This window comes from Hyperoodon ampullatus, assembly GCF_949752795.1.
Source record: "Hyperoodon ampullatus genome assembly, chromosome: 16".
Taxonomy (NCBI): Eukaryota; Metazoa; Chordata; class Mammalia; order Artiodactyla; family Ziphiidae; genus Hyperoodon; species Hyperoodon ampullatus.
Window position 1 is genome coordinate 33056640 of NC_136929.1, and position 16575 is coordinate 33073214.

Consider the following 16575-nt stretch of genomic DNA (forward strand, 5'->3'; position numbering starts at 1 on the left):
ATATATTGAGAGTCTAGTAAGTGCAAGGCACTGCTCAAGGTAGAGGGGACACAGTATCATTGATACAGAGAGGAATTTTGTCCTTAAGCAGCTTGCATTTTAATTAGAGGAGAGAAACCATAAATAAATATACAAGAAAATATAGGGTAGCAATAATGCCAGCTTGATTTGAATTGAACAAAACATGTCAGAGGAATGAATAGTAGGATGGTAGGATAAAATAGTTCTACATTCTCATGAGATGTATGTGATTAGAAAGAATGTGCCTTTTCTGCAAGATGATCAGCCACAGACAATCTGCTCCCAAACACCATGGACCACAACCTTGTGTCCAGAGCTCTTGCAATTCTGGCCCCCTTACTTCTTTGGTGTCTACACTAGCCACTCTCCTCACACTAGGTGGGTCTCGGCCACACCACCCTTCCTCAGTTACCATAACACATGTTCTCTTTCTGGCTAAGATTCTTCTAACTTGAATGCATACAGTCTTCATGATTTGAAAAAAAGAATCCTCAAAGTGAATCTGAGGCATCCATGCAATTAGACATATAGGATATAAAGTAGAATATAACAGGAAATACTTTGATAGGAAACCATTGCTTGATGGTTTTTTTTAATTTGAATTTTTAAAGTAATTTTCACTTTTAAAGCAGGTTTTCCAATTAAATTAAAAACAGGTAATAAAGGAAAACATGCAAGACGTCTCATTTCTGTATCCAACTTTTGACCTTTTCTTGAGCCAACAGCTGTTTTTCTCTTAAATATAACACCTTAAAAAGCTAGGAACAACAATTTTATAATTCTGACAATGTCATCTTTTTTCTCTGCTACAAAGAACAAGTGGTTATAAATTGGAAATCAATTTTTTCAAACTTACTATAGTAAAGGTCCAGGAATTTGCATTATGCTTTTATGCTCTGAGAGTTGCAAAATAGCAGCTGTGCTGTTCAAGAATCCCCTTCTCGCAAGGGAAGAATGCTGACAATGACATAAATATACACTCTTAACTTTTTATATTTCCCTAAATCCTAAAAATTAGTGCTCTCCTTTGCATTTTTATATGACTATGTTAGAAAGCAGTTACTTTTAAAAGAAGAAGTCATAAAATCTCAATAGGTAAAAGGGATATAAAGGTCACTTAGTTTAACGTCCTATCAATTTCCAGGGAATAGTTTCTATAATATTCCTGACAGGATGCTTCTTAACTTTGCATGGACACTCTCTGTCATGACGAATTTACTATTGTCCAAAGCAGCCAACAGCACTTTTAGGTACGTGAATCACATCTTACTGTTTTCTACCCATGCTTACTAGTCCCTTTTCTGTGCAGGGTAGCTACAAATATATTAAGTTTTTTAATTGGAATTTTAAAATTTGGAACTTTAAATATAAATAATTTTTATATGCTAGGTTCACATTTCTCAAAAGACAATCCAAACTGAAAGCATTTTTTATTGCATACCTTTTCATTTGTTCAGATCCAACTAATTTAAAATGTAACCTCAGTGGAAATGCGTCTTTATTAATATAAGAACAAAGGACTTAACAAATTAACTAGTTTCGGAAATAAATTGCATCAGATAGTCAACCAGTCAATACTGAAAATGTATAACATACCAGGCATTGAGGTTACACAGATAAACAAGATGGACAGAATTCCTTCTTTCTCCTTTTTTTCATGTTAATCACACCTAAGGAAACAAACCTGTAAAGAAGTATGTTTGATTATAATTGTCAATGAATTTGATCATCTGAAATAATCTTGGTAAGATAGTAATTAGTTTTTATGAATGGGAGGGGAAAAATGAATTGGTTCAAGCCAGTGAAACTGAAGGTGTAGATAGAGCTTGTAAGTATCATCTCAGGAGACTTTGTACGTTCACGTGCCATGCTCTGGGTTTCAGAATGGTTCAGCATGGGAGGTGAGAGTGAAGGGACCTATTAGAACACACCTGTGGCATGGAAGGAGTTCTTGTGCTTAGTAAATTAACAGAAATTAATTTATCTAGATCAGCATGCTGATGTCTAGCTTAGGGCAGTGTCCCAGTAGCTTGGTGCATGATATCTTATCAGAGCAGAGTGTTCACCAAGAACTATGGAAGTTCCCGGTACGAGGACGGAGTGACACTGATGGAGTCAGGAGAGGGGTGGGTCTGATAGAGAAAGAATGATTTAGAAATCTAGATAAAGTTCTTGTGGTGGAAAGTGAGGCAGTATCATGGCTAGGGCCGCATGATGACAAAATTCAGGAGAAGCTAAATTGGAACAAGTGCAGAAGACAATTTGGGACAATAGCCAAGGACTGATTGTAGTTGATCAATGGGTAAGGTATGGCACCTGCTCCTTCTGAAGTAAATCTCTTGGACAATATTTTTTGTTTGTTTGTTTGAAGAATTTTTAATCATGCCTTGATTTTTTTTTACCTCATGAAATGCATGTGTCAATTTAAAAGTGATACTTTCATGGTTAAATATTTCTCACAAGGAGAGTATAGACCTTGTTTTTTGGGTTTTTTCACGTTACGCAGGCCTCTCACCGTTGTGGCCTCTCCTGTTGCGGAGCACAGGCTCCGGACGCGCAGGCTCAGCGGCCATGGCTCACAGGCCCAGCCGCTCAACGGCAAGTGGGATTTTCCTGGACCGGGGCACGAGCCTGCGTCCCCTGCATCGGCAGGCGGACTATCAACCACTGCGCCACCAGGGAAGCCCTAGACCTTGTTTGTATGGTGGCATTGGGAAAAGGTTTGGAGTGAAATTTACAGAAATTTACCTTGGTGGGCTACTTAAAGTTAAGGTTGTTGTTAAAGGTCTGTTATACTCATGATTGGAGTTCTCTGCTCCCATATATGGAGAATCTGGAATTTCAGTTCTAAGATATCTTTGCTTCAAAAATGAATAATCATAAATGTGACAGTGGAAGTTGTCAATTTGGGGGAATCTTGGCTGCCTAGGATGACCATTAGGTGGATTTCCAGGGAATAAGTCCAACCTTGCTTAAAAATGAGTGAAATAGAAAATCTCTAAGTTTTCTTTCTACTCTGAGATAAAATAACTGTAGAATTATTTTCTTTTTTGGAGTGTATGTTACTTGTACATATCTGAACACACATATCAAATACCTTTTTAAAATTCTGATAAATATCTTACATTTTACTCCTTGGATGTTTAATGAACATAGGCTCTAGAGCAAGACTACTTGGGTTCAAACCCGGTTCCTCTCCTTACTAGCCCACTTATCTTGGCAAGTTAATTAACTCATTTTTACCTCTATCTACTCAAGTGTAAAATGAGGATAACACTAGTAACAATCTAACAACTATTGTGAGGATTAAATGAGCGAATGCATGCAGAGTGCTTAGAACAGTGCTTTGCACGCATAGGAAGCACTCAGTATATGCTAGTTATTTTGATGATACTGATGATGATCGTCATCATACCAATAACTCTGACTTTCTGAAAGAAGAATGAGTTAATAGAATCTTTCCTGACTGACATTACTTTTGTGTTAAAAACTTTTTATTATAGAAAATCTCAAACGTGCATAAAATTAGAAAAGGATAATGAAACCCCCATATACCTACCCATCATTCAGCTTTTTTTTTTTTTTTTTGGTCTGGATTATGGGTTTTTTTTTTTTCATTTGTTTTTACATCTTTATTGGAGTATAATTGCTTTAATATGGTGTGTTAGTTTCTGCTTTATAGCAAAGTGAATCAGTTATACATATATCATTCAGCTTTAACAGTGATAATCTCAAGCCCAGTCTTGCTTCATAAATTCTCCCACCCAACTCCTCCTTTCTCCCAGAGAGTTCTGAAGCCAGTCCCAAACATATTTAAACAGTTGATGTGTCTTTATTTATTTCCAGTGTGTATCTCTTAAAGATAGGGAGCCTTTCCCCTAAATCATAATCATATTATCATTATCATTCCTAAAATCACTTAATATTTATTAAATATCCTGCCAGGTTTCACATTTCACAAATTGTCATATGTGTACATGTGTTTGTGGGTATGCATATCTTTGGAGTCAAAATGTTCTTTTTTCCCTGTATGTCCTCTAAATAAAATCCTTTTTTTGTGGGGGGGAAAAAGTCTTTATTGATAAATAAATAAAGTGATAGTTTTTAGGATCAATCACTTTTGAACTTGTTTTGTCTGAAAAATGAAGTATGTGTACCAAACCATTTCCAAAGATATCTCACACTTTTGTAACTTCATGGTAATTTTAGTCCATGTGCAAATCAGGGTTTAAGGAGTCCACAATGCCAGAACTATTTAATATTTCAGGGGAATAATTTGGGAATTTTTTTCTGTTGTATTCACTTAGCAATAAGATTCATTGTGGGTTAGGAGACTCATAAATGAAATAGAACTGGGCAGAAGTGACAAGAGAGAACAGAATATCAAGCCATGGCACACTATGAGGGTGCCCAGTGTTTCTCATCATTTTCTCTTTACTTCTCAAGGAATATTAATTTTGAAAAGGCCTTGGGTTTATGTGACAAATTCTCTCCCCACCCCCTGAAAATTCTCAAAGCACATTTCAGAAACTCATTTTTGGCAGATGAAAATTTAAGTAAATTGGCCAAGGTCACAGCACAATAAGGGCAGAGTTATCAAGGTAATGCAGTTTCCTGCTTTTTCCACCATCCATGAAATTAGAGTAACTCCACCCCTTAAAATGAAAGGGTCTATTTTTTTTCTTTCTGAAATTATAAACCATGATTTGGAAATGTTTTTTTACCATTAACTCAGACTCTCAAAAGTGGTCTTTTAAGGCTACGAAATGTTTGTGTGTGCATTATTTCAGCTACTACAACTGCATATATTACAACCTACACAATTTGCTTTAAAAGAAGAGTGCAGTTTTTGTTTGAGCTGAACTATCAGATTTTCTTTTCATGAGGTACGACATGATGAAGAAGCTATCTGTAGGAACAAAACTAGTTCAGTTTCTATGGGCAAACACAAGCTATAAAGTAGATTATTAAAGTACACAGAAATAGAAAGTTAGATCAGAAGTGATATTTTACTGTGAGGTTTTCTTTCGGCCTTATAAAATGAGAAAGAACTAACCTTGTTCTATTTCTGAGTCCTGAAAAAAGCCTCCTAAGCAGGCATATCACCTTTAATTAGGTTTCTGCTTTTGGGAAGCATTCTACCAGCCCCCTTTCATTTATTTTTAATGATGTTATCACTAACAGGCAAACAGTCCCTTAATAAAACAAAAACAGTTTCTATATAAAGCCTGGTGTACATGTCCTGAGTCAGTCATCTAAAAACAAATGTTATGATTGTTTCCGTTGTGCTCTTAGAACGCTTAATGGCCCTACTGTGCAGATATGCAAAACATCAACCTAGGAAATATAACCGTGTCTGTTATGCAGCTTTCAATAAATGCTTTCCCATATTCACTTGCAGTATCAGCAGTGAAGTTAAACCTACAGGGTCATGGAAAAGACAGAAAGGTCAATTAAGTGGGTTTTTTCGGCATAAGCTGCACCAGCTCCTTCATAATCACTTACAGCTTAAGACTTTAAGAGACAAGCAGGGGTGAAAGCCACCCAAAATGTTTAAAAGTTAAATCGGTGTGTGTGTGTGTGTGTGTGTGTGTGTGTGTGTGTGTTTAATGTATGGCACCATTGTATTTTGCCAAGAAATTCCAGTTTGTGGGAGGAAAAAAAAATCTATGCACAGATACCTGAGTATTTTAGTTTCATCTTCTCAATTGCCAAAGGACAATTTTGCTGTCAAGGCCAAGTTTGGAAATTAAAATTAATGTATAGCTTGATTTAGTGTTTCCTCCATACATAGATTTTGAAACACAAATGCAGAATAGACAGAAATTAAAGACTCTCTTTTGAGAATAATAGTAGAAAATATACACTTTCCCCTTAAATATACAAAGTTTCTTTAGGACCCTTAGTATCCCTGTTTTCCTTGAACTGTTATCCCTGTGTGGTTTCCTCATACAACCCTTTCACCTTCCCTGTTTAAATATTTCCCAGTATTCAATGCCCATTTCGAATGCACCTTGCCATGAAAATTTTTCTTCACTCTGCTGTCAACTTGCATCAGCTAAATATAATCTCTTCTTTTTCTAAATAACCACTGGGTGTCATTTGAATCAGTCTTTGGCACATAACTTTATTGGGATTATAATTGCATGTATTTTTTTATCTTCTTCCTAGAGCTTCCTCCTAACCCAAGGTAATGCCTATGAAATTGCCTTGTAAGCAATAGAGTGGTTTCCCAGTAGAAAGTATTTTTGGTTTTATTCTCCTGGGTGTAGTAAGCAGAGTCTATATCCTTTTCATTTCAGCTTCTGCCTCATCTCATCTCATTCACATATTCTTTCAACAGATATCAATCAGTTCTTACCATATGTTAGGGAGCTGCAATACATGTTCTATTTCTTCCCTTAAGGAGTGGTCCCGAACTTTTGTCAGCTTCTCAACAGTAAATAACCCATGATAGTTGCATATGTGTGTAATAAATACTTTATGCCTTAAATTAGGCAGAACTGTGAGCTTGGTGTATTTCTTAACACACCTCCATCATCCTGCCAAACATGCACTTACAATGATCTCCTTTGAGTATTAAATCTTCTCATTTGTTTACCCAAACTTGAAATCCAGAGTTCTAATACTACTTCCAGTATATCCAAGCAATTAAGTGTTTTTATGCTTTTCAGTCTATTTCTCCAAAATCTGTACTATTTTCTTTTTGTGTAAGTCAATTTACCCATTTTCTTTAGGACCTGCTACCTGAAGAAAGATCAGTAAACTAGTTCATCCTCTTTGGCCCTTTCTCAAGTTATTTCTATCATAGTCAATTATAACTGTTCACTGAAGTAACTCAGGTTTAGTTTATATATGGCAACTGTAATATTATACAGTAGTAATTTTATTATCAACATGATATTTCATCATCACAAGGCTCATTAGAGAGAAATAATATAGAAACCACACGCTTATGGCTCATGGTACAATATTACGATTCCCTCCATGGCACATTGAAGCCAAGTTTACAATAGGAAATTTCTAATAAATTTAGTTATTTCTTAATTATTAATACTTTATATTTGTTAGCATTTTATATTTCACAAAGCACTTTCATATACATAATCTAATTGGATTTGAACTATAGTCCTTTCAGTCTGTGGTCATCGTTTTAATAAATAGACCAAATGAGTCTCATAGAACATAACAGATGGATTCTTTGCTCAATTATTTCCTAATACTTGATAGAACCAGGACTTAAACTCACACCTTCTGAATCTAACCTGGGTTACTTCTTATTTTACTGTAACTGTATCACATTATGGTAACGATTTTATGTAAAAAAAATGGAGTAATTTTAAATCCAGAATTTGGAAAGTGGGCTTAAAATTTAAAATATGACATAGGACTTATTTTGTGATATTCCTGGATATTTTACAAGAATTGGAATAGATACATGAAAGTTTGTGACCAGTTTTTGATTTAATATTACATTGTGGCATCAGAATTATTACTTCCTATTGTCAAATTAAATCCAGAGTGCCTCGAGTAGGAACGAACCATGCTTGAGGTGTGACTGAGCTCAATTTAAATGACTGTGTTTTATGTTTGAATGTAAGTTTCAAAATTTTTTAAACACCAATACTTAATTTTTTTAATTATTCATGCCTCTACTCCAGTTGAACAATGTGGCTGATGAGTGTCCAAAAACACCAGTAAACTTAACTTTATATACAATTGTGATGGGAATTTATCAAAATGACCAAGAAAAATTTTTGTTTCTATAAATAACTATTCACTTCTCTATAGACAGTACCATATTCTCCAGAATTTTTGTCAACATTTTTTTTTACTTTACCAGTGTAGAAATATAACAGTTTCATGCAAACTTTCAGATCACCTGTAAACATTAAATATGGAAATTTTTCCATTTTAATACTGCTGCTATCTACTTCACGTTAATATGAATAAATGTGAATTCCCTTGGAATGTATGGTTTTATAAAAGTGAGTATTTTTCTACTTGGACCTTATGATATAATAAAAGATATCAGAGACAAAGATACACACACACACACACACACACACACAAACTTGAAAGCGAATATATAATTCAAACCCAAAGGGATTAGTTATGAAAATAACAACTGAGTTAGATTTTGTTAACAGGAAAGAAAACATTTTAAAAGTAGAGGCTCATTACTTTTTCAAACAACATTGTTCCTTAGGATATCCTGCTAAATTGTTATGTGTGATAAGATTGGATGGAAAAAAGCCTGTCTTACAGCGGCATCAATCTTAGTGATAGTCATTTATTGATAAGTGACTTAAAATATGAGTAGAATCATGAGATGAAATGATGAGAAGAATGAAATATCATTTTTTCATACTTTATTGATTTTGGAGTTTTAAAATATTTTCTCTTTATATTTTACTTTCTCTTTATATTGCCCTTTATGTTCTAATTGATGTTAATTGATTATGTGTTATAATTGTCATAATTATATTTGTTATAATTATTAAGATGTTAATCAGTAGCTTTTTCTGGTCAAAAGATGAAATCATTTGTTAGTTTATAGTATGTGCTGTTCTGTTTTCCTTTAGAAAATCACTGTAGTTCCCTAGAACTAAATTAAAATACAAGAATACTTTAAAGTTAATAACCACTCTTTCTTAGGACTTTAAAAATAACAAAAACTCTTTAGAGAACTGTCATAACTACTGACCCCTATGGATGTGGAGTACTTAAAAAGATTATGCCCTAGTTAATGCAGCTTTCAAAAGTGCTTACTTTATCCCTAGGAAGATGTACCCATCATTGCATCAGTTCTTAGTGTTGTGAGTGACTGTCTTATAAATTTTTCAAATTTTATCAGAATTTATCAAATTGTCTAACTTGATAAAATGAAGCAAGATAATTTGACTCCTTATAAAATAGAGTTTGTAAACCTAAGTATAATCAATAGCTTTCTCTGAAATTTCATGTTTGTGTGACTCATTCTTTTTCAGATGTTAACTAGATATCCATAACTCTCTGGAATCTGTAATTAAGATTTTGAAATTCAGACTCCAAATTGATGCATTATCACCCTCCAATCAATATAAGTGAAATTTCCACTTAACTAATTTTTATGATTTCTTATAAGGAGTAATAGAGAATGTGTAATTTTATTTATTTATTTATTTATTTATTTATTTATTTATTTATTTATTATTTTATTTTTTTTTTTACGTTATGCGGGCCTCTCACTGTTGTGGCCTCTCCCGTTGCGGAGCACAGGCTCCGGACGCGCAGGCCCAGCGGCCATGGCTCACTGGTCCAGCCGCTCCGCGGCATGTGGGATCATCCCAGACCGGGGCACGAACCCATGTCCCCTGCATCGGCAGGCGGACTCTCAACCACTGCGCCACCAGGGAAGCCCGAGAATGTGTAATTTTAGATTTGAGTGATACTAGACTTTGTCTCATTCAACCTGCTAGTTTTTTAAAATTGAGGAAATTGAAGCCTGAAGAAGTTGTCCCATGTCCAAAGTAGCTGTTACTAACTGAACACTGAATTAGTTTCATTATACATCCTAATGTATTCAGAAAGTTGTATGCACAGTTTTAGTTATCTATAGCTGTGGAACAAATTGCACCAAAACTTAGTGGTTTAAACCATCATACATTTAAAATCTCATGATTTCTGTGAATCAAGAATCTGGGTACAACTTAGCTGGATACCTCTGTTTTAAGGTCTCAAGAGTTTGCAGTTATGCCGTCAGCGGGGCTGCAACCTCATCTAAAGGATTGACTGGGCAAGGAGAATCTATTTTCAAGCCGACTCATGTGGTTTTTGACAGACCCATGTCTCTTGTCCTGTGTCCCTGTGCAGGGCTGTCTCATGACATTACAGCTGGTTCCTCCATGGCAGGAAATATAAGGAAAGGGAGAGAGAGAGAGATGGAAACAGACTTTCTACAACTGAATCCTGGAGGTGACATCCCATCACATTTGCTTTATTCTGTTTGTTAGGTCTAACTCAGACTAAGGGAAAGGTTCTGTAGGGGATGTGAATAACAGCAGGGAGGAATCGTCAGAGGCCATCCTGTAGGCTACTATATACCTGCCACCTGCTCAGAGAAAATACTTCCCAAGTACTTGTCAAGTAAATTAAAATACTTATTTATTAATTGTCTTTATAGTAAAACATCTCAGGTAATGGAATTGGAATATGGACTCTTGGTTGAACAATAGTATTCTATGTATGTTATTCTTTCTGATTTTATACTGTGATTATGAAAAAGTATGCCCTTGTACTTATGAAATATGCAGTGAAGTCTTAAAGATTAAAGAGGGAAGATGGTTCAGACATACATACACATGCACAGAGCAAGAGACGGACAGAGACAGAGAAATAATTAAAGACCAAATGTGGCAAAATGTAAACAATTGCTGGATTTGAGGAAGGTGTTAAATTCGTTCCCAAGGGCTGGCTTAATAAATTACCACAATAAAACAATAGAAATTCATTTTAACTTACCACAATAAAACAATAGAAATTTATTTTCTCACAGTTCTGGAGACCAGGGGTCTAAAATCAAGGTATCAGCATGATGAGCTCCCTCCAAGAGGCTAAAAAGGAGAATCTGTTCTTTACCTCTTCTAGCTTCTGGTGGTTGTCAGCATTCCTTGACTATGGCCCCAAAATTCCAATCTTTGTCTCCATCTCCACTTTGCCTCCTCCTCTTCTCTGTGGCCCTCTTCTGTCTCTCAAACTTCCCTCTGCCTTTCTCTTATAAGGGCACTTGTCATTGGATTTAGGGCCTATCCTACATCAGGATGATCTCATCTCAAGATCCTTAACTTAATCACACCTGTAAAAACCCTCTTTCCAAATAAGCTAGAATTACTGGGATCCAGGGATTGGGCATGGATTTATAGTGGGGGCCGGGGGGCTACCATTCAATACACTACAGAAGTATATAAGGGTTCTTTGCTTAATTCTTGCAATTTCTCCATAAGTTTAAAATTATTTAAAAGCATACTATCAAAGAACAAAAAACAGAGATTACATTGTCAAATGCCATAATAATTCAAAGAGAATAGCATCTGACAAGCTAACTTTCTTTTAAAGATAAAACTTTAAAAAATGTACAGATATATCAAGCTGCAATAGGTGTTTTGTGAATTTGTGCTTCATCATCATTCATTGTTTGAAGTCAGTGGAGGTTATGTGCTGTCAAAACATTCTTCCACGTTGTCTGGCTTCTCAAACTTTTGCTTTAATCTTCTTAAAACATTTAGGATATCAAAGGTCATTTTTATTTGAAAAGGAATAACTGTGTTCCCAATTTTGCTATCTTTGTAGGAAGACTGAGACTTTCTATGATGTTAATTGACACAAGATGACAACTTTTTCTCAGACAGTAGGGTCTTGAAGCCCAAAGGAATATTTTTGTTTTGTTCGATCTTTGATTAATTTATTTGTCTTCTTTTCAAATATGTTTATTGATCTTAAGAATCACTCTTTTTTCATTTCTTTACAGCTGTCATTGTGCCCTAAATTTGATTGAGTGAAAGTGGCTTAATGCAGTATCTCAACCATATAAAATGATAAATAAATGAATCTAACCACATAATACCATACTACATGATCGTCTGTTCACACTTACCTGAAGCCGTAAGGACCAAGATGAGCACTCCACTGAAGCAACTGCAGAAAAAAAAAATGACATTCACACACACACCCCACATATACCTACACATAAACAAGGAGCAATTTTAATCCTACATTGGGAAAAAATTGGAGTAGCTAACAGAATAATGATGGAAGGCAAAATGTTTTACTAACTATAAGAATTAGCTACTTTACAATTGGAATCTGTCACTAGGGTCTAGATGAGCTCTTAAGACTTGCAAATTGTATTTTTTAACATCACTTCTCCAGTTTCTAGTACATTGTTTAAGTAGATATTGGTAATATTAGGTAAATACATATATAAATGTATATATCATGAGTGATTAATGGATTAACTCACACAATAGCCAAACGTAGTCAAGCATAAATGTATTGAAGTTAAGTCAAATAGTCATGGAAATTATGGAACTTATAATCAAATGTGTGTGTGTGTGTGTATACATACATTTGATGCTTTTTGCTCGGACAACCTTTAAGAATTGTGGAGTCATAGACTCTAATGCTGAAAGCAAACTCAGGTGGTCGTCTGGTTCTATGCCTTTCTTCAAGAGACAAGCAATTATTATCCCCATGATCTATTAAGCCACATTTTCTTTAGCATGTGACAGCTAAGGTGATGCTGATCAAAAAATATAGCTCTTTATTCTTAAACAATTTCACATGCACATAGATGTTTAACAAGCGCCTTTGCAGAGCTATTATGAGAAAACGCTAGCAGCCTTGGTCTGGAAGAGTAATTTATGACAGCTAGGTAAATGGTGTCCAAGATCACCTTGATCATATTAGCCACATAGTAGCCCTACCCCTGAACTGCGGGCTTTCTTTAACCCTGGTGACAAGAGTGATTAAAAAAGAAAAAAAAAGAACACAATGAGTCCTACACAGGCTGCTAACTCTGTTTCTTCTTCTAGTACCTGCTGCCTCAGATCATCTGTCAGTAAGTTAACAGAGGAGGGAGTGGAAGGAGAAACTGCTAAGGAATGAGTGAGTGTGTATGAGAGCAGTGTAGTTAACAGAAGGCCTGTGTCCGTCACTCCCCTCCCCAACCTTTCTTCCCTTTTGGTTCATTAACTAGAAATGTGGAAAGGTGAGGGAGATGAATTTAACTTGTCCTGACATTAGTCAGAGACAGAGAAGTGCGGCGACTTCCAGAATATTTCTGCCCCAGAGAGAGGGAATTGGAAAAGGTGTTGTGTGGTTAGGTGTTGTAATGAAAAATAAAGAAATGATTCAGGAGAACAGTGGAATCAAATTATAAGCATAAAGGCAAGTGTGCTGAAGTTTTTAGCCACTTGCAACATTAAGAGATATTATCAGGACTGTGCAAATATATTGCTCTGATTAATTTTCCTGGTGTGAAATATGAAAATATTTACAAAATTGAGAATCCTGCCCTGAATAAAATTTTTTCTGTGATATAAGAGACTAAAGTAAACCATAACAAGTATCTATTTTAAAATGTTTAAATAATAAAGAACTGAATAAGAAGATTTCACCGTGAGAGTAAAAAGAATTTGTATCTGGGCATTACTCTAAGTTGCTTACAATGTTGGAGAATGTTCAATAAACAAAGTAAAGGTTAATTTATCTTAGAAGGTTTTATATGTGATTTTTGAAATGTTGTTTTGAGAGTTGTATATTATTACCCTTTCTTTAGACCCCTTTTTCACATTTAAAAAACTAGTTTTTCAATATGAGGTGAGAGGTATTCAGGGCCAAAAGAACTAGATCTTTAGTTTTCATGATATTGAATAATTCAATTATAATTGAGAAAGAATATATTTGATTCCAGTTTTTATTTTAGTCGTGGAATTAAAGGTTTTAATTGTATATTCACTTGTAGATTCCTTAAGAATATATTTGAACAAATCATTGATATATAGGAAGGGTTAATTGAGAAAGAGACACTAATATACATAGCATTTCTCCTATATGAAGCTCTAGAAATACCCTATTGTCAATCCAAACAGAACAAAGTAAAATGAGATAATGGGGAAGGTGCCCATAAAGTCAGCCTGAATATATTATCACAACTATATATGAGATAATATTTGTTTTAAAAAGATTCTATGGCACTGTAAACTCAGTCTCATTAGAGACTGCATTTAAGAGGCTTATAAAGTTACTCATTAATGTTATCTTGTTGTATCTCCACAGCTTTTTCATTAAAGAAAATTCAGCAGAAAGCATTTTCTCCTGATAGCAGGAACCAATTTGCAATAAATGTTCTGGAAACCACTAGGGAAGCCATTACTGAGGTCTAATAAAAACAGACAAGCGTAACTTGTTCTATATTTTTGTTTCAATCACATACAGATGAGACCCCGCTTTCCACACCAACTGCGAGAGACAGCCTTGACAAACTTTCTCTAACTGGGCATGGACAGCCACTACCTCCAGGATTCCCATCTCCTTTTCTGTTTCCTGATGGATTGTCTTCCATAGAGACCCTTCTGACTAACATACAGGTAGGACTTTTTCACAGTCTGGGAGAAAGGAACGTGGAAGGCTCAGCTGTCTATTTTTCCCAAATTCATACTATTCCAGCTTAATCCATTCTTGAGATTGACTGAACCATGGTATTGAAATTTTTCTAGCAAGTTAAGACTTTAAACTTACTACACAAATCAAATTGGTTAGAAATACTCAAATATGTATACTACACCTTAATTAAAATGTAGATGCAAATGACCTAGGCCTTTTAAAAATTATTCTGCCTAAATAGCTTCCTTATTGCCAATTAATGGGAGAAATCTAACTGTTTAAGTTTGTCTGATGTACTAAATGACAGTATACCAGTGCTAATAAATACTTAGCTATTTTTAAACTGCTGGCCTTTCGGTGAGGAAATGATATGTTTAGTCATTCAAATATGTCTAAAGTAAAAGAATCCAAAAAAACCCCTTCTTTCATAAATAAGTTTATTTCAGTTAATAGGGTTTCTTCAAAGAATAGACTTCAAAAAGCCATACAAAACTTTCCACGGATTTCCTATGTAGTCTTCAGGATGTATATTTTACGTACAGTACATTATGAATCAAAAATACTTACAGTTAGCAATAACATAGAGCATGGAGCCAAAATAAGAAGAGTGTTTGGGATAAAAGAAAGCATAATTTTCTTGCCCACACATGAAGTGGTCATGTGGACCCCAGATGGAGATTTTTGCCATCTACTACAACACACTTGGAATAGCTAGTAGTAAGCATACGCTTACAGATACTGTGCTGGTAATTTTTTTTTTTTAATCTTTGCTCAAGCACTCGATCCTTAGTGATATTTTTCTGTACACATTTCCTACCATATTAAACTTTCTCCCAGTAGAAATGTAATTAATTTTATTTACCCCTCCAAGGACATAACAGAAGGCCTTTAATGTAACATATCTTCTCATCTATTAATATGGCATTTTTAATACTAATGTAATTAGAGTCTCCAGAACTGTATTCAACTTTAAGGTTTTATATCTCAGTAATTGAAATAAATCAACAGTCTAGCCTAAATGTAATCAAGGCTAAATAATTGATTATATTTTAGAATAAACATAAAACTTATTTTTTTCAAAATTTGGCCCATATTATTGTTTTACAAGGTAGAGTTTTTAATGAATTTCTCCTTTGTCAAATTAAATGCTTTCAGAAAATATCCCTCAACATTTTTAAATGGACACTCTGAGAAGGGAATAATTTATTTTCTTATGTATATAACCCCATATGAAGCTGAGCATTTAACTTAAATTTCTCCATTTAGGTGTCTGTATCTTCACTAACTAAAACCTCTTTAACCAGGAACGTGGTAATTTAATTTCAATTTCAGCAGAGAAAATATTTCTGTGTAAACATTCACCAGTGTAGACCAGCTTGCTCATCTGAAGAGTGGGTTTACACAGGGACCCTTGCATTGTGTGTGAAAACCACATCGCTAAGTCAAATTCTGTCAGTTTGGGTGTGTTTTTCCACCCATTGCTGGCCAGTAATACCCAGACTGGAAATATCTGCATCACCTCAAATTGGAATTATTTCTTCTTTTTTTTTTTTTTGCGGTACGCGGGCCTCTCACTGTTGTGGCCTCTCCCGTTGCGGAACACAGGCTCCAGATGCGCAGGCTCAGCGGCCATGGCTCACGGGCCCAGCCGCTCCACGGCATGTGGGATCTTCCCGGGCCGGGGCACGAACCCGTGTCCCCTGCATCGGCAGGTGGACTCTCAACCACTGCACCACCAGGGAAGCCCTGGAATTATTTCTTTAAAGAAAAAAAAAAAAGAAAACTTCAGTTTTAAAACGTACAAATTTTATACAAATAATTTATTTTATTGAAGGTATCTCTAGATTTAATATACTCTCTAACCTTCCAACCAGTCTTGAGAGAGTACATTTTAGGAAGAGTTGATGATAAGATGATCATCAAGGCAAACTAAGTTATTTATTTCTAGTCCCAAATCATAGGAAATTGTGTCTGATAAAGTTAGAACACCTACAATAAGAATACTTCATTTAAAATAAATTATGCTTGTTCACTTCAGTCTTACATATATATAAGTATGTATATAGATGTAGATATTATATATTTATAGGTATGGATTTAATACCTATATACATGTATATGTGCCATGCACATATGTGTACATAAGGTAAAATAAAGATGAAAAATCTTACTGAGTTCCATGCACAGTAATACAAACACACAATAATACATATATACATATATACATGTATATATATATATATATATATACACACACACATTAGACACACATACTGGATTTATGTTCAGTAATGGCTTCACATTATTTTGCAAAAGGTCATAGATGCTAGCTCTTTTATTATTGCCACATATATTGAGTTATAGTAATATCCTAGGAATAGTATAGAATGTTTAAACAGTCATGACCCT

General features: G+C 34.8%; 1 protein-coding gene across 5 annotated transcripts in view; it reads left to right on the forward strand.

Moving 5' to 3' along the window:
• The window catches only part of DACH1 (dachshund family transcription factor 1), a gene marked incomplete at both ends in the record, with an annotated part of 419718 nt that overhangs the window by 354785 nt on the left and 48358 nt on the right, over positions 1–16575 (forward strand). For all 5 annotated transcript variants that reach the window (XM_079721820.1, XM_079721821.1, XM_079721823.1 and 2 more), the window contains one exon: positions 13999–14150. In XM_079721820.1, the coding sequence (XP_079577946.1) occupies positions 13999–14150 (152 nt within the window). The remainder of the gene's footprint in view (positions 1–13998; positions 14151–16575) is intronic.